Raw genomic sequence first — 24903 nt, forward strand, 5'->3', positions numbered from 1 at the left:
AAATAAAACCAAAAGGATGAGAGGATGACACCCCTTAAAATTTTTCTGCAAGCAATTAAAAAGGTGCATTTTTGCCCTGGCCAGTTTGGTTCAGCGGTTAGAGCTTGAGCCCGTGGTCCAGAGAGACCCGGGTTCGGTTCCCGATAAGGGCACGTACCTCGGTTGCAGTTTGTCCCCGGCCCCAGTTGGGTTGTGCAGGAGGCAGCCACTCGATGTGTCCCTTTCACGTTGATGTTTCTCTCGCCCCCTCCCACTGTCTGAACAAAAATGGAAAAATGTCCTCGGGTGAGGATATAAATAAATAAATAAATGCATTTTCTTATAAGTAAGATTCAGGACAAATAGCCTGTTTCTTGGGCAAGGAGTTAATACTCAGGTTTGGCTGCAGAGGGCCTGACCATAGTCTAGAACTCACACTTAGCATTAGGTTATGGAGGTATTTTTACATGTTTTTTCCTACCCTGTGGCCAGAGTGTTGAAGTGAGGAATATTGTTAGGAGCATTTAAAGTTTTTAAAGAGTTAAATTCATGGACTTTGGTTTTGTCCTTTCCCTTGACATTCCGTCACCTGGGTGTGGGGAAGTGAGGGCAGTGGTGGCCGCAGAGGGTCCAGTACCGGTACCGTTACCAAGTTCCAGCGACAGCCTCTGCCGCCACAGGAGTGCATGTCACCATCATAGGTTCCTCTCTGAGAGAACCGAGTTAAAGAGAGAGGCCTTGGTCTCTCTCCTTTTGACTCCCGATCAAGGAAGGGTCATTCTGCTCTCCCGCAGAAGCTAAGGAAGAAAGTGTTTCCAGAGGCAAACGCTCGATTTTAAAGTGCACACGTCCGATCTTCGGGCAGGCCCCAGCTGTTTGGGTTTTCCAGGGTCTGCGGGGGGTGGGGGTGGGGGACCACACCTTTTTTCTGCCAAGGGCCGTTTGGATATTTATAACATCATTCGTGGGCCATACAAAATTATCAGCTTAAACATTAGCCTGCTTTATTTGGTCAGGCTAATTTGGTGAGGTGTGTGATGTTAGCTGGGGTTGATGTCACGGGCCTTGTGCACCCGTGGGCCGGACGGTCCCCACCCTGGTGTCCAGGATGAGGCTGCATGGAGGTGCCGTCCAGTGGCTGGAAAGAGTAACTGGGTGTTTGCTGTAGGCTGCACATTCTTCCCCCCTCTCTGTGAACTTCGTGAATTTTCTTCCTAAGGCAAAGGTAAAGTCCATGATGACCAGAGCCTGCATTCAAACAAACCCTAAATCAGTGTCATTTTTTTTTTTTCCATTTCTGAGCTTGACTCAAACAGTAGAATTATATTTATAATATTTGTTTGGTTTGATTAAGAAATAATTGACAAATGCCATTGTTCCTGTTCAGAGTGGATGACAGTGTTCATGGTAGAATGATGACTAAGATCAAGATGCTTAACACATCACCGCACAGAGTCAACATTTTTGTGTGTACGGTGAGAATGCTTAAAATCTACCTTCAGCACCTTTCGAGTACACAGTACTTTATCATTAACCATAGTCACCATGCTGTACATTAAATCCTCAGCATTCATAACGGAAAATGTGTACCCTTTGACCCCCATCTCCCCATTTCCCACAGTGTCATCGTTTTACAGCATGGCCACCATTCATCGCTCTGACCACCAAGGCCAGCTTTCTGCTTGTAAATCTGGCTCCTGTTCCTATAGTTGGGGAAACCTATTAGTTGCTCCCTTACTGCCCTAAATATTTCCTGCCTCCCCTAGAGGCCCGGGGCTCTAACTTCTAACAAGCCTCAGAACAAAGCCCCATGTGAAGGGGAGGGTTCAGCGGGGCTCTGGGAAGAAGCTGCCCCCTGCCCGTGGGCCCCGGCTCACTGCTGGCTACACTGTGGATTAAAGTGATAGGGAGCATCTTTTACTGTTACACAAAACCCAGAGCCTTGTATTATCCTTGTCCCCTGACTAGGGTTATAATAGGGTTCCGCCACAATTCCTCCAATTTTTATTTCTCTCAAATAACAATTTGCTGGTGTAACCACTCTCTCCGGGTGGGAGGCTAACTTTGCTTCTGATTGTCTTATTTCAACCCACAGCGAAGTTATATTGCGCCACTGGGCTTTTTTCCTTTTCTGTCTTTCGTGTGGCCGGGGCCGTCTCTGTTCCACAGAGCACCCTTGTCCCTTCTTCTGTCCCCATTAGTTAAAAGTAATTGTTATTGCAAACCCCTTCCATGCCAGGATCATTTTCTTTCATGGTGAAACCCACCACGCATTCATTTCAGGAGCAGAAAGTAGGGAGCTTACAGGATCAAATCCCTTTCATCTAGACCAACAGCACCCGGGGCAGCACATTAACTAGCAGGAGTTGTTAATTACATCTCTAACTTGTTGATCTTCGTGGCGTCCGCATTTGAAAAGCAGAAAATTAATCACTGCGTGTGTCTCCTCCAGAAAAAAAAAAATGTCAGGAGCGTGTCTTCTAAGTTACGTTCTCGTTCCTAATAATCAGATACTTGCGTTTTCCTGTATGGCATCCCTGCCCTGCCTTTGTGGATGGAAGCATTTCCTACGTTCAGAGAGCCCTCCCATTTGCAGCAGGGTAAAGATTTGCCCATAAAACAAAGGCTTTACAAACAAATCCGCTGAATGTGAGCCTGGGTGAGATCGGACTGAAGCTATTTCAGTAGCTGACATCACTTAAAAGAAGAGGGAAGGTGAATTGAAAGTATGGTCCTAGTACATGTCAGCTGGTATTTTCTCAGTTTTCATAACAAACCTGTGAGGCAGAAACTGTCTTCATAGCGGAGGAAACAGGGTCAGAAAGGATTAGTAATTTTATCAAGAGCACATATTCCCTCAGGCACCAGAAAGAAAAAAGGATTTTCAATAGAGCGGTGAGAAAAGCAACTCACCATATTCTTCATCCTCAGTTGCGACGTGGGAATCAGGAGGAGGTGGACAGAAAGCTGAGGCTGTCTTCTTAAAAACTCACTCCTGGCTTCTAGAATACTTTCTCGCCATACTTAGAAAATACGGTGTCCACCACTCTATTCTTACCCAAACATTCATCATCAAGGGAACTGAACAACCTGACACTACACCCAGCGTATGTCATTCATTGTTAAGACAGGTTGCGTTGTAAAACATCGGCATTGCAGAGAAGGCTGCTTCAGTGCTTCTGCCCTCAAAAAGATGCTCAAGCCCGATGGATGGACCATGGGCTTGCATCTCCTGGGGAGCTTTCTAGAGATCCCAGCACAGACCAGTCAAATGAGAACTGCTGGGCCCTGCCCCAGGCCCAGGAGGGCAAATGCCACCAAGGTTGAGACACTGGGAGGTTATTAGAGAGGCACCCCTCACTTTCTGGGAGTTCCATTCCTTTTGAGTGATTGCATATTTCAGTTCATTCCTCCAAGTGACCTTTATGAGTCTGTCTTTGAGGGGAATATTGTTTTCTTTGCTTTGCAGTCTTTCCCCAAACCTCCTGGACAATTCTGGTCGGGTTACGTGGCAAATGAAAGATTTACAGCTGTGTCTTCTGCAGGAACAGAGTTTATTCCAAATGCCTTGTATACTCCTCCAGTGAAAATGGATATCCCTTATAAAGTTTCTCTCTGGCTGAGCTCCTCCGTCGGCAGCAGTTACACACAGTCGCTCTCCTTTCTCTCCCCAGCACACACAGTGCAGGTAACCAGCTCAGCACGTTGGAGCTGGAATTTCAACCACCAGACTTCCGAAAAGTTTACATCTCTCCCTAGTTATGGAAAAGACCGAAGCACGCATTGGGATCATTTCAACAGCGCTCGCTCCCCAAGCCCACCCCACTTCATCTAGAATCACTCATACCAAAGTAGATCAAAGTAGATTCTTTTGCTTTTCACTATCAGGAACTGGTTACTTCTTCCCCTTCTGTACTCAGGAGGATCTGTGTTACGAACATTCACATAAAACCAGGTAGTTGACTCCGTGAGCAGACATGCAGTGAAGTCGGCCTGACAGCTACAGTGTTCAATCACCCGGTTCACAGAGGGCATGGTCCAGTGTGGACTCGCCCAGGGACAGTGCACAGAACACCTAGACCTGTCACACTGAATGACAGGGAGGGACCTTCTTTGCACAGACTAAATACAAAATCAGTCCTTATTTTATTCCAACCCATGTCAAGTGAAATCAATTCCCATGTCACCGTTGGGGACCCTCTTTGTGGAAGTGTTCCCTTCCCAAATCTCCTTTTGAAAAATGATCCTGGATCCTTCCCTCCATCTTTGAAGTAACGTTGCCGGGGTACCACTGGAGCTGGGACAGAGTGCAGACCAGAGTAAAGAATGCCTTTACTTGCACTTTGTAACTGCTGTTAACTGATCCAGACACAGATTGTGTTTGCTTCATGTAGTAGATGCTCCTGGGTAACTGGCACAGAACTCAAGGACGGGTATTCGTTCATGACGGAGACAAGATGTGCAACTTGATGTGTGAATTCTGATTGTGCCACCTAGTTGTGCATGACCACGTTGGGTTGGGGCCTTCACCCTGGGGTCCTCACTGTCTTCGTTTGGAGTATAGGAATCTTCTTCATAGAGCTGATGGGATTATTGACACAGATCAGCCATTTCCAGACTTTTTGGTCCTGGACCCCTCAATTGAGGACACCAAAGAGCCTTTGTTCAAATGGGTTATATTCACCAATGCTTACCATATTTGAAATTAAAACTGGGAAAATTATATCTATTCATTTAGACAACAACCATTACTGTTAACTTTTTTTTTTTTAATGAGAACTATTTTCCAAAACAAAAGAATTAGTAAGAATAGCGGTATTGTTTTACAGTTTTGCAAATCTCTTCCATGTCTGGATTTCCAGAAGACAGCTGGATTGGAAAACATGCTTCTGCATTCAGTCTGGGGTGTTATGTAGTTTGGGGTCAAGTATATGGAGAAAATCTGGCCTTCATTAGATATGTAATTGGAAAGGGAGTGGTATTTTAGTAGCCTGATCAGTTAAGTATGGATATTCTTTGATTCAACACCCAAACTCCGTAAGTGGTATTGTCCCGAAGGTTAGTGGTAAAATGCAGTCTGAAACCATGTCTGTAAACTCCATGTGCTATGTTACATTAAAATCCCCTCTGCCCTGGCCGGTTTGGCTCAGTGGTTGAGTGTCAGCCCGCAGACCAAAGAGTCTCCGGTTTGATTCCAGTCAAGGGCATGTACCTCCGTTGCGGTTTGGTCCCTGGCCCTGGTCAGAATTGAGCGGGAGGCAACCAATCGGTTTGTCTCTCTCACATTGATTCTCTCTCACACTGATGTCTCTCTCTCTCTCTCTCTCTTTCTCCTCCTTTCTCCTTCCCTCCCTCCCTACCTTCTTCCCTCCCACTCTATATGAAGATAAATGGAAAGATATTCTTGGGTGAGGATTAAAAAAAAAAAAAAATCCCCCAGTCTGTCTTGTACTTTGACCCTTTTAGCCGTGCATACTTTTAAAAACAGCATACACTGGTCATTTAGCAAATACTGGTTCACTAAATTAGACATAAAGTCATATCAAAACAATTACAGCTGTTAATCTCATCAGGTGAGACACTGTCAAGCTCAGGATGACAGATGCATGTTTTCCAAAATCATCGTTTTTGCTTGAAAGCCCAATTTTTATTATTGGCAACAAATACTGCTGATTGTTTTTGTCAAGGCGATCGGCTCACTTCATTCATTTAAATAACATATCTGGCTCTGGCTGGTTTGGCTCAGTGGTTAGAGCGTAGGCCCACAGACCAAAGGGTCACGGGTTCGATTCCCAGTCAAGGGCAGGTACCTGGGTTGCAGGTTCGATCCCTGGCCTGGGTTGGGGTGTGTGCGGGAGGCAACCAATCGAGGTGTCTCTCTCACATTGATGTTTCTCTCTCTCCGCCGACCCTTCCACTCTCTCTAATGGAAAAAATACCCTCAGGTGAGGATTTTTAAAAAAAGATTAAATAACATATCTGCCAGCTACTGAAGTTTGAGTTGCCACAGTTTCTCCAAAGTAAAAATGGTATTCCAAGAAAAAAGTGGCCAGTTCCATTGACAGCTCCGAGAGCGTTTCCTGGATTCAGCCATCGTATGTCCGTGTGCAGCACAAAGGCACATCCTTCCCATGTCATCACAGGGCACCAAGATCCATACCGAAGAGCTGGGATTCAGTAGCATTCATATTGTTACTGCTTCATCAGGGACACCCTTAAGTGAAACGGCTTTTCCCCTTTACGACAAGGATCTAGAAGTGGAGAATACGGTGACTACCGGGACAGTTTGGTGCCACTGATTTGATTTGGGCTAAGACACCGGAAGTTTCACCTTCACACCTTACACCTTCTGCAGTGCAGATGTCAAGACAGTGGCATTCTTTTGAAAATGGTTTTGGCCTCACCCACTCCCTGAAAGGGTTTTCAGGACCCCAGCAGTCTGCAGACCACCACGCAGGGAACCACTGGATCCGAGGGAGAGACGGTGTAACGCACTGCCAGCACCTCAGTTAGCTTTTCCTTCCTTGTTTGTGGCTGGCGCGGTGGTGCCGGCTGGGGCTGAGAAACCTGGCCCCTGGGAGATTTGTGATTGTGATGAAATCCCATAGAGCTCCTCCCGACTCACCCGGTCGTTACCTTCGAGGCTGAAAACAAGCCTTGTTTCATGTTAACGTCACGGCTGGCCCCCGTGTGGGAACACCGAGGTGATCCTTGCTTTTTTGTACGGTGTGGAGCTAATACAAATATTTTTGTGATAATTCCCTAATCTTTTACATCAGGGGGTCTTGACTCTGGTTTGAGAGGCTCTTCAGTGGTCTGTGCATGGGCTTTGGGCTCATGAGGCCTCAGCGTTTGATAGAATTTTCCGTTGTTTTCTGGGGTCCGGCTGTGGGGGTGGGGAGAAGGTAGGTTGTTGGAAAGAGTGAATAACTTCAGTCAAACTCTTAAAGAGATGCTGTGATCGCACCCTTGCAAAAACAAACATTAACAAATGACAGTTTCAGACATTTTTGTGGGGTGGCACGTACCCACCCATTGTCCATTTGTAAGCACACTTTTTTCTGGGAGGAAGTTTGGAAGTCCCCTTCCTGGCTTTGCCCATCCTTGCTCTTCACCCCTGAGCACTGGCTTGCCTGTCACTTGCCAGCTGTTCCTGAGGGCACCTTCTGTCCCTTTCCCTAGTTAGAAAATGCAGGAGAGCGGGGACCGCACACCTCATTTCTTTCACATTTCAAAATGCAAAGTCAGAGTTTGGAGCCCTTGAGATGCAGCCTCAGGGGCACTTCAGGCCAGAGCACACACTCGGCTAAGTGCGCGGGTTCCCTGGTGAGCTACTGAGATGTGCAAACCGGGAACATTTATTTATGCCTCAGCGGCAAGATGTGCTTTCCTCCCACCCAGTCTTCGTTTGCACAGCTCCTTGGAATCCAAGCGCTGTCACGAAAACAGCGAGGCAGCCTGTTTGCTCCAACAGCAGCCTGTTGGGCACACGTCCTGTGGGAGCAGCGTGGTGACTGCCACGGGCTGCCGAGGAGCAGGGGAGGCTTCTGCAGCGTGATTCTGCGCACATTCTACAACCCCTGCTCCTCGGGGTGCTGCAGAGGTGGCAGTGAGGTGACCCGCTCAGTGCAGCAGCCCTGGCGGCAGAGTACCCCTCGTGTGGCTGGCATTTCCACCATCAGAAAGCTGTGAGGGTCAGACAGCTTGCTTCACAGATAGTGGTCTGATTAAAACAATGCGGTGGTTCCCCACCTCCAAACAGGCTTTGAAGAGTTCTGCCGTGCGGTTTTAATTCAGTAGCTTCAGTTTTTTGAAAAGCTTTGGCGTATCTAACGCAACAAACACACGTAGCAGTTGGAAAGCTACAATGTTCCTGCCCTTTCTGGGAAGCAAATAATACGGCTGTGCACAGGGAGCGTTGACCTAATTAGGAAGAGACAGGAGAATCGCTCAGTAGCACTCAACGAGGTGGGTACATGGACCGATCACATCCGGTCATATTTTATTCAAGGACATGTCCCTGTTTGCTGGGTTGCATTATTTTCAAACTTCACTTTCCGGACATTTGAATGACTGACATATGCATTTTCATCTCCTGCCTCGCTGGCATCTCTAAATAATAAAGCTGTCATTCACGTTGCAATTTTCAGGGTGCCCCAGCCCTCTGTCGTTACGATGTCGAACCTCCAAAGTGGTTTTATGTCTGTCCCTCTTTAGCAGGTGAGGAAATCAGGACCTTTGAGTTGCCCGAACTACTGAGTAACAGTGCAGGTGATGTGAGCAGCTGTAGGGTCCCGAGCCCGGCTCAGGAGTCAGAGCTTGTTGTCCCCTCCTCGGAAAGTGCCCTTCACGCGGTCAGGGTCCGTAAATGCCCGCGCGCGTGTTGCTGGACTGGCTCACCCCTCCTCAAGGACTGAGTCTGGTCAAAATCTCCTTTGGGAACTGCCGCTTACCCGCGGAGGGCAAGGTAAGGAATCTGGCTCTCCTTCCCGGCCAGATGGCTTGATGATTGCATGAGAAAATGTGCCGCTTCACGTGTCTGTGCCTTTCGCCACTACAGCGCCCTTTCTGTCTTTAAGGAAAGAAGGCTTGTCCAAATGCGGAAGATGCAAGCAGGCATTTTACTGCCATGTGGGGTGTCAGGTAGGTGCTGGGCCAACTGGCAGGGCGGGCCTTGTCCCCTGGGAAGGTCGGGACCCCGGCGCCCTCCTCCTGCTTGTCGCGGCTTCCCCAGCACCCCCTGCAGCCAGCGCTGGGAAGCCTTGTCCTGGTACAGGCTGTGGCTGGATACTCCTGTGTGCCGGCCCAGGGTCAGAGCAGCGACACTTGGGGGCCACATAGAGGACCAGAGAAAGGAGCAGGAGGCGAAGTGGGGAAGACTCGAGGGGAGCCGCGCTGGGCACAGGCAGGTGTATTAGCAAGGCCGGCAGGTGGCCCCCACGGCCACCAGCAGTGGGCGGCATGTGCAGAGGTGACCGATGAGAAATGGGAAATGCTGTCTTCACAGTGTCTAAATGTTTACCCTCGTGGGTCTCTATTTTTACAAGTCCCTCAGGCAGGCCACACCACCTGCGGGCTATTTGAACGCAGCCTGATTCCAGCTGCAGTAGGTGAGCCCCTGGCACGGCCCTTGGCGCAGGAGCGGTTGCTGCGGACTGGTACTGGGAGCCGGAGCCCACAGGTCAGGGGGCTGCCGCGTGGAGACCTCGGGCGTCTGGTTTGATGGAAGTCTCGGGCTCCTGTAACAAGGGAACAGGATGCTTAGGAGGAGCTTGGAGGAAGTCTGTAGGGTCACGGGGGACTAAGAGGGGTGCCTTCTAAACTCTCCTACTAGACACTCATTCCCCCAGTGTTCATAGGTATTCCGTAGAAAAAGCGTTCCAAGTCCTGACGATCTGAATTTGGGGAGACTGTGACCTTTGACCTCTGTATACTCTCCCCAGTCTGTTTTTTCAATGGAACCCTAAAAAATACACCTTGGGAAATGCTGATGGTATTAAACGCAGTGGCGCCAACCGACAGGAAGTGACTTGGGGTCATTGACCCCATCCCACCCCCACCCCCTCTCATTGCCCACTCTTTCGTTTGTTTCCATCTCCTCTCCCTGGGCAGCTGCCTCTGGATGTCCACACAGCGCATTATTCAGCAATGGGAGAGGCTGCTAAGCCCTTCTGTCATCTGACCGAGGCGCCCCGGCCACCGCGGGCCCTGCCAGGATGAAGCACAGGCCGTGCCCTTGGCAAGGGAGTGTCTCCCTTGGCACCAAGGCCGTGTGCTCGATCCGCCTTCCTGCGCCTCCCGCGGCCGCTTCCAGAGGCTGTCAGCCTGCAGGCAGAGAGACTATAAATGGCTTGTGGCTGAGTCTGCAGGGAGGGTGCCTTCTTTTGAGGGGGAGAGATCCCACTTCGCTCCCACAGTTGTGCATAGAAGATGCTGCGGTTAGATTGCAGCGATGGGGACGTCAGCGAGCCCCGGGACTTCCACGATGTGATTCCAGACCTGATAAGTTAGCTGTTTCTATATTTAAGTGAAACGTGTCAAGAAAAAGTAACTCCTTAGGGTCTGTTTCTTTAGATAGGCAAGGGAGCAAATCATGTGCAGTTCGGGTGATAGACACAGACCAGCAGGAGGACGTGATCCCAGCTCTGCACTTGCTAACTCAGTGAACTTGGCAAGTCCAAGGACACCCTCCACCTCCGTTTCTTCAAATGCAAACAGGGACAGTAGTGCCCGTTGTAATGAATTGTAAGGACTACGTGATGTGATAGATGTGAATGTTCCATATACATTGACACTATGTACACATGTGAGGGCTTATAAAAAACAATGTTACCATAATTCAGGCAGCCTTTAGATTTTAGGGGCTTGGTTTTTTTTTTATTCCTCACCCGAGGATACTTTTCCATTTATCATCAGATAGAGTGGGGGGAGGGGTGCAACATCAATGTAACAGAACCACATCAACCGAGGTGCATGCCCTTGACCAGAATTGAACCTGTGACTCATTGGTCTGTGGGCCGACACTCTAACCGCTGAACCAAATTGGCCAGGGCAAGGGGCTTTTTTTTTTTTTTGTATGTGTCCCTAGTGGGAACCGAACCCGGGACTCTCTGGTCCGCAGGCCCATGCTCCAACTGCTGAGCCAAACCGGCCAGGGTGGGGTTTGTTTTTTTAACATAAGAGAATGGATGGATTCGAAAACCTTGAGACCACCAATGGTGTGCACTGTGTGAGTGACGCTGATTACAAAGTGAATCTTCACGTCTCTGATTAGCTGTGACCTCGGCATGAACACCAGGATGCGTGGGGGTTCCTCGGTCCTCAGGGTGTCTTGAGCGTGCTACTAAGCTCTCTTCCGTTAGGCCTCACCAGTGGCATTATGCCAATGAATCATTAAGGTCCGTGTTCGGGTTTTTAAGGTGGCCCTGTGGTTCTGCTGCCTTTAGGACCTAGTCTCCCAGATTTGCAGATCCAGAACCTCATTTATGGGCACACAACAAGGGGTGCCCTCTCTTGGCAGGTTCACGTTAGCCAAAACCACCAGCTTATGTGCCTGTTTATTACTTTACGACAGGCAGCCTGGTGGTCTGTACATTCTCTTCCTGTAGTCAAGTTGTACAGGTGGTTAAATCCTAATGAGGCCGCTTGGAGAGCAAGGAACCCCCAGGTGGAGGACACAGGCCTGGGATTTTGAGTCATGTTCAGAGGCCTGAGGCCGAGATGGCTTGCTGTGTTCAGCCTCCAGAGGAGTGGAGTCTTCCCTGCTGCTGGCCCGAGCACCCTCGGCCCTGGAGAGTCCTTTACAATTCATTTTTCTGTGCTTCTGTTAAGTATCTGGTACCAAAGGACCCTCCTAGATGACAAAGATAACACAACGCCCTTGTTTCTAGAGGTGGCGGGCTGGGTTTGACCTGTAAGTTTCATCTGCTCCATCTGTCTCTGGTCGAAGAGGAGGCTTCGAGCCATTCATTCAAGGTTTCCATCCTTTAGTCCTGAAGAACGGAGTAGTGCAGGCCATGTGTTATAACGAGAGAGAGCGGCCCTAAGGATTTAATAACAGTGAGTAACTAGAAATACATGGCGTGCAAGGGCTTCATACCAGTCTTCAGGGAGGACTCGGGGGTTCTGCTGGGGTGGGGTCCGTGGGGCGCTGCTGCTGGGGACAGCGGGCACCAAAGAAGAGCCCGATGAGGAAGGTAAGCGAGTGCTTCTCCACCTGAGGAAGCGTAGCCCTCCCTGGGCCTTCCTCACAGGGAGCCCGCACCCATCTGGAGTCCGGAGTCCTCGGCCGTCACCACCACACAGCAGAGGGGTTGGAATGAAGCTTAGCAGGTCCAGCCTGTGAGCAGATAAGGAAACAATGTCCACACTGGTTGGGTGACCTGCCTAAGGTCACGCAGTGTCAGACCCGGGACGAGACAGACGAAGGACTGTCAACATTTCCCAACGCCCTGCAGGAGTCCTGAGGGCCCCTGGGAGGAGAGGCAGGTGGGAATGTGGCAGAGAGAGAAGCGGACGTCATGGCCATGACAGGGAAGAGCCCCTCCCGTGTCGTCTTGCCAGCAGTCCCTCCGAGCGCTGGGCACGCACCTCCTCTTCCCAGGAAAGACAGGGTCTTGCGGGGTCCTGGGCACTGTGTCATCCCCCAGCCCTTCTCTGTGACTTCGGTGCTTGAGGGTGCTGCTGTACTGTACACCGTTTGGCTGCATCTTGTCCCACTTACTTTCTCCTCTTCACTGGTGACTCCGTGTGATCCTGCCAGAGGAAAGATTTTAATTGACGACACATAAAAGGGTCATGGGAGGAATTGCAGAAGAAATAGAAACGCCTTTTTTAGTTAGGCTTATTTGGTAACCTGCGTGTTTTAATGAACTATATTTACTTTTATAAATATGCCTAGAAAGCTAAGTGTGTTGTTCACAGACTTCATCAACCTGCAGCGTGATGTGTTTAAGAGAAGAGTTTTAGAAAGTCATTGGTTTTAGAGGAATCATTGGGGAGTAGAACTTTCTAGCGTATTATTTCTTAAATAGAAAAGAGAACGGCATTTTATAAATGGAGGTGATGGGTTGTGAGTGCTTTTGAAAGTAGGAAGGGGCTTGCCTTGGCTGGAATTTAAAAACAAAAACAAAAAAGCACGTGTGAGGAGCATCTGGCTAAAGATGTGAGAAAGTCCTCAATTTTTATCAATGGAAAAAACTATAAAGTGTAGAAAAGGTCTCAGAAATGCTCGTATGTCATGGTTCTGGGTGATGAGTGAATGGGGCCGGAATCAAAGGTTCAGTCTCGGTTAAATCACTGTGGCCTCGCAGACATGGGAAGCATCTGAAACGGAGCCGCTCCTTCGTGTATAATCTTCAGAGACATTTTTTTACATTAGGAAAAATTGTATGAATGATCGAGTGCATCCCGTCACTGTTTCATGGGGAATACGAGCCAGAGCGTGTACCTGGGGAGGGGCTCAGCGCGCGGGTCGTCCTCCTGTGAGCTGGCAGTGCGACTTCCCCTGGGAGGCAAAGGCAGTGGGAAGCAGGGAGTGCGTGGCAGTTTCTGACTCGTCCACGTTAGGAAAGCCCACGTGTACGAGTGGCCTGTGTCTGTTTTGAAGGCTCCATGAGAACTAGAGAGGCACCGACTGCAAGACATAGAGAAGGGGACTCGGCAGTGAAACCCGGCCTCCTTGCCTGGCCAGTGGGGCTCAGTGATCGAGCCTCGTCCACGGACTGAGAGGTCCCGGTTTGATTCCTGGTCAGGGCACACGTCTGGGTTGCGGGTTTGACCTCCAGTAGGGGGCGTGCAGGAGGTGGCCGATTCATGTTTCTCACATCCATGTTTCTCTCTCTCTCCCTTCCTCTCTAAAAAAATCAATAAAAACAAATATTTTTTTAATCCTCACCTGAGGACATTTTTTTCCATTTTTTTGTTCAGCTAGAGTGGGAGGGAGAGAGAGGAAGAGAGAGAGAGAGAAACATCAATGTGAAAGGGACACATCGAGTGGCTGCCACCCGCACGACCAACCAGGGCCGGGGACAAACTGCAACCGAGGTACATGCCCTTAGCGGGAACCGAACCCGGGTCTCTCGGGACCGCAGGCCGATGCTCTAACCGCTGAGCCAAACCGGCCAGGGCAATAAAAACAAATTTTTTTAAAAAAAATCCGGCCTCCTGAGCCAGGAAGACCATGTATCCTTGGCTCAGCTGGACAACCTGATGTCAGTCTCGTCTCCCAGTGCTGGGAGTGCGGTGCCTGGGAGACAGTTCTGCACCCTTGGTGCTGCTTTAAGCATTTCTGCCCACGCACAGACAGGGACGCTATGCAGAGCGCTTAGTGTGTTAGAAGTTTAAAAAGCATAAAAAGAATCCATGTTTTACTTTTATATGGATTTACTAAAGTTTATTGCACAAATAATCTGTGCATATTATAGAAAACTCAGAAAGTACAGACTAAAGAATAGAAAGAACATCAGCAGTCTTGCCTTTCCAGAGAAAATCACTAGTAACACTTTGGTATATGTCTTCCTGAATCCTTCCTATGCATTTATTTGTCTGTTATTTTTCTGGAAAATGGGAACTGAGTTTTTATAAAATTTTTAAAAGATTGTAATCAGGGCATGAGTAATAGCTTGAATTTGGAAGAAAAATAGGAGAAAAGGTTTTAGAAAAACTGACACAAAATGTTTTAGAAAGCATAAAGGGTTGTAAACCCACTCTGTGAACAAAAGAAACCCCTAATACTGAAAAAGCACTAAAAGGCTAGCCTGATTTTTTCCCAACTGTGTCCAACCTGATTGTTTATAATACTTTATGTGCTGAACTCAAGCAGATGGTCTCTGTCAGTCTCCAACAGAAAGTGAAAACATTATTAAACTGATGAATTTCCCTTGAAATTCACGTGATTCCGCCCTTCCCGGAAGTTACCCAGGTCTCAGATTTCACTGCACACTGTGGGTGCTCTTGTTTTTACCTGGTGTTCTGATGAAGGCGTAAACTACGTCAAGTCAAAGACTTCGTCTCCCACCCCTGCCCCTAGGGTCCATTGCAGAGCTCATTGAGTGAGTGAGTGAATGAGTGAGTGAGTGAATGAGTGAGTGAGTGAATGAGTGAGTGAGTGAATGAGTGAGTGAGTGAATGAGTGAGTGAGTGAGTGAATGAGTGGGTGAGTGAATGGGTGGGTGAGTGAGTGGATGAGTGAGTGAGTGGATGAGTGAGTGAGTGAATGAGTGAGTGAGTGAATGAGTGAGTGAATGAGTGGGTGAGTGAATGGGTGAGTGAGTGAGTGAGTGAATGAGTGAGTGAGTGAATGGGTGGGTGAGTGAATGGGTGGGTGAGTGAATGGGTGAGTGAGTGAATGAGTGGGTGAGTGAATGAGTGAGTGAGTGAATGAGTGAGTGAGTGAATGAGTGAGTGAGTGAGTGAGTGAGTGAGTGAATGAGTGGGTGAGTGAATGAGTGAGTGAGTGAATGAGTGAGTGAGTGAGTGAGTGAATGAGTGAGTGAGTGAGTGAGTGAATGAGTGAGTGGGTGAGTGAATGAGTGAGTGAGTGAATGAGTGAGTGAGTGAGTGAATGAGTGAGTGAGTGAGTGAATGAGTGGGTGAGTGAGTGGATGGGTGAGTGAATGGGTGGGTGAGTGAGTGAATGAGTGGGTGAATGGGTGGGTGAGTGAGTGAGTGAGTGAATGAGTGGGTGAGTGAGTGGGTGGGTGAGTGAGTGGATGAGTGAGTGAGTGAATGAGTGAGTGAGTGAGTGAGTGAATGAGTGAATGAGTGAATGAGTGAGTGAATGAGTGAGTGAGTGAGTGAGTGAACGAACGACCGAGCCCGTAAGGGAACAGTCGCCACCGTCCGCTGCGAGTGTGCTGTGTGCCCCACCCTGTCCTGAGTGCTCCCCGTGGGTGAGCTGATTGGATGCTCACAGGCCCCTTGTGGAGACGGGAGTGCCTGATTGCCCTTCGAAGGTCCTGTATTTCTTGGTAGTCTTCAGGATTTGTATCTGATCATCGCTTTTGGAAGGTGTAAATCTTAGACTCAGAGTTCTGGGCCTGCTAAGTAACTTAGGGATCATGATATTTACAGCCAAGGATACAGATGCAAAAGGACCTCAGAGGCCTGTCTAGCGTCACCTCGCTGCTTTGTGGACATAGGAGTGCAGGTTTCCCGAGCCCCGGACCAGTGTCCTACCTGCTGTCCTCCCAGAGCATTCCTTGTAGCTGGGTTCCCTTCTCTTTAAGGGCATTTGCATCAATAAATGTCAACATTGTATGTTACTTATATTAACATTAATTTTGTATTAAGTATATTAATAAATAGCGAATAAATCATATTAAGAAACGTTCATATTGAACTTCTTTCTCCCAGGAGCTCATTAAACACCAGAGACACCATCTACAGTTCAGAACACTGATGTCTCATAGGCCCTGCAAAGGCCTTTTCTTAGAGCTCCCGGGGTCATAGTGCACCCTGTTCCCAGTTGTTAATGACGCATCTCTCCCGGCTGGTGTTCCCCACCTTCCTCCTTGGTATCCCAAGGCCTGAAGTCCTCCTGTCTTTCTCCTTCGGCTTTGCATCTGCGGGGGAGCTGGTCCCACCTGTTCCCACCTCATTGCCTCATCGCTGTGCTTTTTTTAGGCTCTGGCTCAAAGCGGACCCTCTTCTCCTTGGGCAGATCCTATCATCGCTTCCTGTCCCTGCTCCTGGTTATATCTGGCCCGGCGTCATTTAACTCTGCAGAACATCTTGGCGTTGTCATGAAGTGACAGTGTGTCCTTCCTTCTTGGGGTGGCTGAAGGGAAGGGGGTAGGGAGACATCTCCATTCATTCGGCAGCTTCACTGAGGCACTGTTCTAGGTTCTGGGGTGACCGGTGTGAACAAAACCAACTAAGTCCCTTTATTTTCCGGGGGTGGGGGAATTCCAGGCCAGAAACCGAATAAACATGTAATGTGTCGGGAGGTGAAGGTACTAGGAAGAACAAAGCAGGAAAGGGGTGGGGTGGGGAAGTGCCACTCGGGGTACGGTGGCCGCGGCAGGTGGCTTGCAAGGTGACTGGAACAGAGACGTGGAGGGGGGGAGGGGTGTGGACATCTAGAAGGTTCTAGCCAGGAGATGCAGCCGGTGCTGAGGGCCCATGGCAGGAGCGTACTTGGTTCGTTCAAGGGACGAGAAGGAGCACGTGGCCCGTGTGGCCAGCATCCGCCGGAGGGGAACTCCCTTTGTGTGTGGCCTCGCAGGTCACCTCGGACTTGGCCGTTTGCTCGAAGGTTCTGAGCTGAGAGAGGGCATGGATTTTGTGTAACAGACCGATGACGCTGGCTGCCCTGTTGATGGCAGCCGGGGGCCAGGGCAGAAGCGGGCATGCCGGCTGGAGGAGGGCAGCCACAGGCTGGAGCAGTGGGTGACGAAGTGACAGACTCTGGGTGGGCTCTCGGGGCACAGAGGACGGACTGGACAGAGTGAGCGGAGTGACTGGCTGTTTCCTGAGGAGGAAAGGCTGAGGGAAGAGCGGGCAGGACCCAGTTCCGTTGTGAGGGACAGTGTCCGAAGACCCCTCAGTACACAGACGTGCTCTGACGTTTCCCAATGAAAAACGAGCCCCCTGCAGCCTTGCCCCCATTGCTCCCAGTACATGTCTCCTTCCTCTCTCTGTCTCTGTCTCTGACTCTCCCCCTCTGGGGTCCGCTGCCAGCAGCCTGTGCTCCGCTCACACGCCACACTTGGTCTCTGTCAGCCTCAGCGGTGACCTCCAGGTGTCCAGTCAGTCCTCTGCCGTCCCACACTAGCTGTCGCGGCCTCTTCCTCCCCACTCCTCGCTCTGCCGTGGTCTCCCCAGCACCTCGGGTCCTGGACTCCATGGCACGGCCACCCTTCCCGGACTGAGCGGGGACCCTCGGCCCTCACCCTGGGGCAGACGCCGAGAGAGAGGACCAGCCTCCTGTCTCAGCGGCTGACCCTGGGGAAGCCGAACATCCCCACAGGCCTCGTCGCCCGGCTCCCCGAGGGCCCTGGACGGAGCCTCACTTAGGGGGCAGCTGCACACGCCAAGCCCAGTTATGTGCCCACGTGACACCAGAGCCAAGGGACTGGCAAGGGCTCCGTCCCGGGCTCAGCCCTGCGCCGCGGCAGCTTCCACAGATGACACAACGGCGGACAGGCCGTCCGGGCTCAGAGGCTGCAGAAGACGAGTCGCTCTGAAGCGACACAGGGCGGCTTTCCTCCTCCTGACAGCCCGGCCAGGCCCCGGGGAGCGCAGGGGACCCGACCAGCCTGCCTTAAAGGATGTTTTTCTGTCTGGCCGTTCGAGCATTGTTGTGTTCCCCAAAAGGAAACACATTTCACTTGACCTTAGCTGGCAGGACTGGTTGTATCCTCTCTTCTTGAACCTCATTCCAGTCTGTGCGCGTTTAATCTTTTTTTTTTTTAACCTTCCCAGAAAGAAGATTGGCCCATGCACAGGCTGGAATGTGCTCCCATGGTGGTTTGGGGGGAAAACTGGAATCCCTCAGAGACCGTGAGGCTCACTGCAAGGATTCTGGCCAAACAGGTGAGGCGTGGGATAATGTTCAAGTGCATTTTATTTACTTGTTTATTTTCTGAAAGGTCAGAGAGATGAGTGGCTGACCTCTGGTGATGACCGCTCGTTAATCATGCTTGGACTCGATGTCCTGACACGTCCTCGGGAAACAGAACCCCAGGTGTAAGCTGGTTTGTCACTCACCCTCTGCCACTAGGATGTCACTTACCCCGGGCCCGGAACATGGCCACAGCTGTTAGACGCTCAGCCTTTTGAGGAGATAGGATCGCGTGGAAAAATCCGGCTTTCCAAGGCAGGAACACCCGATGGGACATAATGAGCGCCCCCTAGGGAACCAGATTGGCTGAGAAGCATCGAGATGTTCCCTCTTTGCTTTCTGACTCGGAGCGGGCGCCCCCACGCCCCATACAGTGTCCTGCTCTTTTGTCTCCTACCTGCTCGTGTCCGGGTTCCCCTGGGGGAACCGCCAGGGAGGCATATGCAGAGGAGAGGAGAAAGAGAAGTGGAAAAGTGGAAACTGAGGCAAGGGGAGAGGGTGAAGGAAAGAAATGTTCCTGTGGGAACGTGAGAGCAGTTTCCCCCGAAGATGACACCAGGCCCGGCTGTGCCCCCTCCTCGTCTGCTCAGTCCTCACTGATCCCGTGTTAGGGAGACAGATGCCCGATCTCCAAAGGACCACGCGGAAAAGAGGGGAGGAAAACGCGTGGGACTTGTCCTGTGACACCGTGAAACAGGCCACGTGGAGCTGGCAGGGCGTCCACGGAGGTGCTTGCTGATAAGCAGACGGTGAATCTTCGGGAGCTGGAATGCCGTCGCCTCTTCTTTATGCCAAACACCCCTTCTCAGACTTTCTGTGTTGTGTCTCAGCCACATGTGATCATGATGATTAGCGCAAATCTGCCCCCAGACGAGGCTGGGATCCTGGGCCCCATAAACAGGAGTGGATCATTTCCGAACTCTGAGCTCACCGTTCCGTTATGTTCAGCCGGGGTCAGGCGCTTGCTGAAATGCCACCGGCCAGCTCAGGGTAACCGCAGGCAGGCAGGGTGCCCGCAGAGGGAGACAGCGGAGAGGCCGGAATGGTTTTCCCCGGAGGAGGTTAACTCTGGACCCTGACTGACAGTGATCTTTCAATATCGGCAGAGTACTTGCTCAGAAGGAAAGGGTACGGGCAGTGGTGTGACTCGGTGAGGTGTCTGCGCAGATCTGCAGGCCTCCTGGGAGGATTGGGTGACGGGGCTGCTGCCCCCCACCCCCTCATCGATGTTATTTATAGAGTTGTGATTAGGAATTCAGAAGAAGCTGATGTACTTTCCTGAATGAATAGCTCTCCCAGGCAAAATGAACTATACTAATCTTACAGAAACGTGACCTGTGAATGGAAGATTTCTGCTCCAAAAAGAACTGTGGAAATGTTTTGGTACTAGGAGGGTGGTCAGAATGCTCTGATGAGTTTATACCAGTTTCATTCAATTTTTGTTATAATTACTACGACGACTGATAGTCTATTAAATGAAAAGTTACCTGGCCCAACCTTTTCATCTCTATGGGATTTGATGATTAAAAAAACAGACCATTTGTATTCTAGTAGCTTGCAAAGGATTAGGGGAGACAGGCTACCCAGCTACCAGGGGGAAGCTTAACATGTTAACTAGGGAGGTGAGCGCGCCCTGCTAGACCACCTGTATGCCCACATTGAATAGCCCGATTACAAAGACACGCCTCAGGCCAGCTCTTGAGCTCCGCGTTTGAACTCTTGTCAACACCAAGTTTATTCATGTCCTCAAAGCCTAGCGGGTTTACTATTGTCAGCTCCTCTTGGGATGTCTAGAACAAAGCCAGCAACACGTTTAAAGCGAATCTGGGTTCAGAGCTACAACCCAAAGTGTTCCTTTTGAAACACAGAATTTGAGATCATTTTAGCTTATGCTTAAAGAAAGTGTAAAATGGATGGGGGGTTTGATTTTGTTCCTTTTCAGGAGAGATAATCAATAGGCCGGCTCATCTGTAGACTCCATCCTTTCAAGCCAGGGCCCGAAAAAAGTTGTTTTCCAGCCTCTGTTCTTTCTCATAACAAGCGTTTCTGAGCCTACTGTGTGCATAGCATTATCGGGGTGCTGGGGGAAAGGAGCCTTGGGTTTGAACACGGGGCAGATGCTCTCTGAGCCCCGTGGTGATTCTTGGGTCTCTTTCTTTGCCTCAGTGAGATGTGCGGGTTTCTTCCTGTGGATGTAAATGTGAAACCTCGTTTTGCCCTGGTTGTAAAACCTGTGTCTGTGATTTCTTCCCCCATTCCTAGAAGAGCCACCCGGAGAGGACACCTTCGGAGAGACTGCTGGCCGTGCAGGAGTTTGAATCACGTGAGTCGTCTGCCACCAGCCGCGGGGATCCTTCCTCCGCTCAGTTAACCCGGTGACCCAGGACCCGCTGCGGGGATCCTTCCTCCGCGTAGTTACCGCGGGTGACGCAGGACCGGCCGATCCCCGCTTGGTTAACGGGGGTGACGGACGAAGACAGGAAGTGCTCATTTGTTAGAGCCAGTGGTGGTCATACAAGGAACAGTTTGTGGTTTTTTTACTGCTGCTGTTGTTTGTTTGTTTTGTCCTCACCTGAGGACATTTTTGCATTTATCTTCAGATAGAGCGGGAGGGAGAGAGAGAAACATCAATGTGAGAGAGACACATCGACTGGTTGCCACACACACGACCCAGGGTTGGGGACAAATGCAACCGAGGCACGTGCCCTTAGCGGGAAGCGAACCTGGGCCTCTGGTCCACAGGCCGACGCTCTAACCGCTGAGCCAAACTGGCCAGGGCACAATGAACAGTTATTATTTCGGCGTGTGTGCTCTTCTGAAAAGTGACTGTCACTTGTTTTTCTGAGCAGACGGATCCCTAGGAAATAACGAGGGGGAAGTGGAACCTTGGGGGTGAGTGACTGCGCCCCAAGCCGCCTCCTGCGGGCTCTCCTGACCTGCTGAACATTTCTGGGTTTTTGCTGAAATGCAGTCCTGTGAACAGCTGATGTCCTTACTAAGCGACGTTAAGTCAGGGGCTCTCCAGCCTCTTCCAGGGCTAACCAGGGGGCCTCGACTGGCCCGAGGCTGAGTATCAGTCACTGCATGTACCCCTGACCTCTCTGCTAATGGTCAGTTGGCATTTCACATGCTGAGTGGCTTCCAGTTGTCAGAGGAAGAGAGGACAGGAATAGTGTGCTTCTCTCCCCTGGGGTTCACCCATGAGACTGAGCGATGAGGAAGGGTAGTTTGGGGGTTCCACTGACTCCCTTCTCCTCCGGGCCATTTACAGTAAGAAAGGTGTGTCGCTGGAAATGTAGTTTTCTGCATGCTGACGGTCGGTTCTTCCGCAGATCTGGATAAATTGGACAATGAGAAGAAGGAGCTGATTCAGAGTGACATTTCTGCCCTCCATCACTTCTACGCCAAGCACCTCGAGTTCCCCAGCACCGAGAGCCTGGTGGTGCTCTTTGCACAGGTAACGGCGCAGCCTCGGCGGCACTTGTAGCGTTCCCTGCCCGGGCCCCCGGCCCAGCACACTCTCGGTGAAGGGGAGCAAAGTAGAGGGGTGGCATCTGTGAGGACAGGGTTCTTGACCTGTTGGACCTGTTTTGCGTGACCTCACAGGTGACCTTGAGCAGGGCAGGGACCTGTGCTGCCCTGGAGTTGACGGGTCGAGCACAGGAGAGTCACCCTCCCTCTGCCTCTTGTCGCAGGAAGCGAGTATGAAAGCAGAGGCGTGGCCGGCGCCTCGGTGCCGTGGCGCAGGGTAGGCTCTTTGAGAAGAAGACCCCTTGAGGTTCCCACATTGTTGGACTCTTCTCTTAAACCTTTCGTTCTGACAGCACTGGGTTTGTTTTCCGTGTCTACCAACTCCGTGCTGGTGAAGCAGCTGTTCCCAAACGCAGATGCCGAGAGGCCATCTCCGATGCCTGGGAAGAACCCACCGGGGAGGAGCCCAGTGGGTCTAGGTGCAGGAGGTCTTGTCAGGCAGCTTTAGAGAAGTCTAGGTTAACCAAAACCAGATGTAATAAAAATTAGAGGAGCTTCTAGACAGGGGCAACTTGGAAGAACTGGAAAGCAGCCACGTGCAAGGGCTAAGGCTGGGGCTCGGGGGGAACAGAAGAAGGCGCAGCCGCACCCCAGCTTCCTGTAGTCGCCAGGGTGGCCCCTCCTGGCTCATCTGCCGGATCGGACTTCTCTCTGATACACTGTTTCCCCTGCAAACTGAGCATGTCATTGAGGGTGACTGTCCCAGGGAGAGATACTGGAAGACGGCCCCACGGAGCGAGAAGCCACATTGCTGGCAGAACCTTCGGGCTCTGGCCTCGATGTATAAGAGCACGGGCGGAACTCCCACATTGTTCTCGGAACAGGATAAGCACCACCTGTGTACCCTTTGACTCAGTAATTGTATGTCCAGGACTCATCCCGAGGGGGCAGTCAGAGAGCATGGCACAGGTGGGCATGTAGTCTTTCATTCTGGGATTCTCTTTAACAGCAAAAAAAAAAAAAACCCAGCCAGTGTGGCTCAGTGGACTGAGCGTCCTTCCATGGACTGAGGGGTCCCGGTTCGATTCCCAGTCAGGGCACATGCCCGGGTTTTGGGCTCGATCCCCAGTAGGGTTATGCAGGAGGCAGCCGATCAGTGTTTCTCTCTCATAGTGATGTTTCTATCGCTCCCTTCCTCTCACTCTAAAAAAAATAATAATGAAAAATAAAAACATATTTTAAAACCAAAAAAAAAAAAAATCTGGACGGCCCTCTGTAAGACTTTGTGAATACATTCTGGCATATACTGTAAGCACACTTCAGAGACTGTCTAAAGACATGGACAGACACTGATGATGTAACCTTGAGTATAAAAGCAGGAGAAGAGTGGCTATAATATGAAATACACCTGCACACGTGAAGCCCGGTGAATGAACGTTCACAGTCGGTCGTCTGAGTTGTGGAAAATTTTTGCTTTTTTTGGCCGGATGACTTTTTGAATCCTCTACAATAAGCACGTGTAACTTAAGAAAACACTAAAAAGAAGAAAAGGATCAAAATATGACCCACAGTTCTCCCACTTTAAAAATCACGGACATAGAGAGCGGTGAGTCTTCATGACTTCTCCAGCCGCTTCCCCGGAGCGAGGCGGACGGGCCGATGGACAACTCAGGGACAGACGTGCTTCTGCGGTGGGACTGTCCCTCAGAACACAGACAGCTGTTCTTCGTAAAGGAACATGGGTTCGAGCTACGAGCATTAAAGCAATGAGAGTACAACCCTCCTGTTTATCGTGTTACCCGGACTCAGGGACCCCTAAAACGGCGGGTTTGGGAACAATGGAAAGTTGAGGTATTGACCTCTCTCACATTTTTTTTTTAACTAAATAAGTGACATTTTCCCCTGGGTTAGATGAGGCATGGTTACGTGAGAGAGCGGAAGAGGTGAAATAAATACTAGGCATCTTCTTTTCACCTCCAGCTGTGAACACAAGGTGACTTCCTCCAAGACAGCAGCGCATGCTGCGGGGACTTCCAGTGGTGACGGAGTGGATAGGGGACCATCTCTTCATAGCCAGACCTCAAGGCACTTGCTCTCACATGCAGAAGTATATTCGTGGTGAAAATGACTCAGAGACTTTGAATTTTTATTTTATTTTATTTTATTTTTTTATCCTCACCCGAGGATATTTTTCCATTTTTTGTACAGATAGAGTGGGAGGGAGAGAGAGGAAGGGAGAGAGAGAGAGAAACATCGACGTGAAGGGACACATCGAGTGGCTGCCACCCGCACGACCAACCAGGGCCGGGGACAAACTGCAACCGAGGTACGCGCCCTTAGCGGGAACTGAACCCGGGTCTCTCTGGACTGCAGGCCGATGCTCTAACTGCTGAGCCAAACCGGCCAGGGCTGAATTTTGAACTGACTCAGAAAATCCGGGAGATAGATACAAATATATATACACACACACACGTATCCACATATATATTCACTCCCATGTGTATAACCACAGATAATTGTTTTCGTTATAGACTTTGTAGTAATCAAATATCCATTCTGAGATTGTATGTGTACACAGAAACACACACGTGTGTGTGTGTGTGTGTGTATGTATCTTTTTTCATATGTGAATTTGGAAAGGGACAGTCAGTAACCCCAAAGAAAACTCTACAGCAAAAATGGAAAGTGTTGTCCCAGCCTCACACCGTGCTCTGGTCCTGCCTCTCCGCCCCAGCTGCCTGTCCCGTCCCAGCCTCTGAGCCCGCTCCTCTGGTTCAGGGGGGCGGGGGTAGCCCGTGGCCCGGCCGCAGCTGGCAGCAGAAGGTGACTGCACCCGTGCACAGCACTGAGGTGCATTCTAATCACTGGGAACATATGCATGGCTGGGAAATGTATTTCTGGTGTGCAGCCTACATCTAGTCTAAATGCTAATTATGAGAATAGCTTTAGCAAGGCACTTAACGCCTGATTTGACTTGAAAAAAAGGACTATGGCCCATGCATCTTCCTTAATACCCAAGTTCACTTTTCTTCCCCAGAGATATTTCAGAAGGCAGGGAAAGCTGACAGGCAAATTGCTATGCAATTTGGCTTAAACACCATCACTGCTTCCGAGAAAAGAACAGTGATGACACCGTGCTTCTAGGAGCCTTTGCCGACGGAGAAACACACTCACTCTGGCACAGGAAGAGGAGGAGGGCAGAGGGAATAAGCTACCAGTGGTTAGAGCATCTGAGCCTAGAGGCATCTGGAGTCAGGTTGGTCCAGCTGGTCTCCCTCCCTCAGACTCAGTCTGTCCCTTAGATCAGTGTTGAAGATTGTTGCTAAATTCTCTCATTCATTCTGCAAACATTTACTGCCGTCTTGCGGGTCCCAGACATGCCGAGGTGT

General features: G+C 50.3%; 1 protein-coding gene across 1 annotated transcript in view; it reads left to right on the forward strand.

The window, feature by feature from the left end:
* SMYD2 (SET and MYND domain containing 2) overlaps positions 1–24903 on the forward strand; it is a 52361-nt gene that overhangs the window by 13473 nt on the left and 13985 nt on the right. Inside the window, exons 2-5 of the mRNA XM_036273497.1 lie at positions 8559–8622; positions 17905–18015; positions 20306–20366; positions 21376–21500. Coding sequence (XP_036129390.1) covers positions 8559–8622; positions 17905–18015; positions 20306–20366; positions 21376–21500 — 361 coding nt within the window. The remainder of the gene's footprint in view (positions 1–8558; positions 8623–17904; positions 18016–20305; positions 20367–21375; positions 21501–24903) is intronic.

Source organism: Molossus molossus, unplaced genomic scaffold (assembly GCF_014108415.1).
Source record: "Molossus molossus isolate mMolMol1 unplaced genomic scaffold, mMolMol1.p scaffold_m16_p_20, whole genome shotgun sequence".
Classification (NCBI taxonomy): Eukaryota; Metazoa; Chordata; class Mammalia; order Chiroptera; family Molossidae; genus Molossus; species Molossus molossus.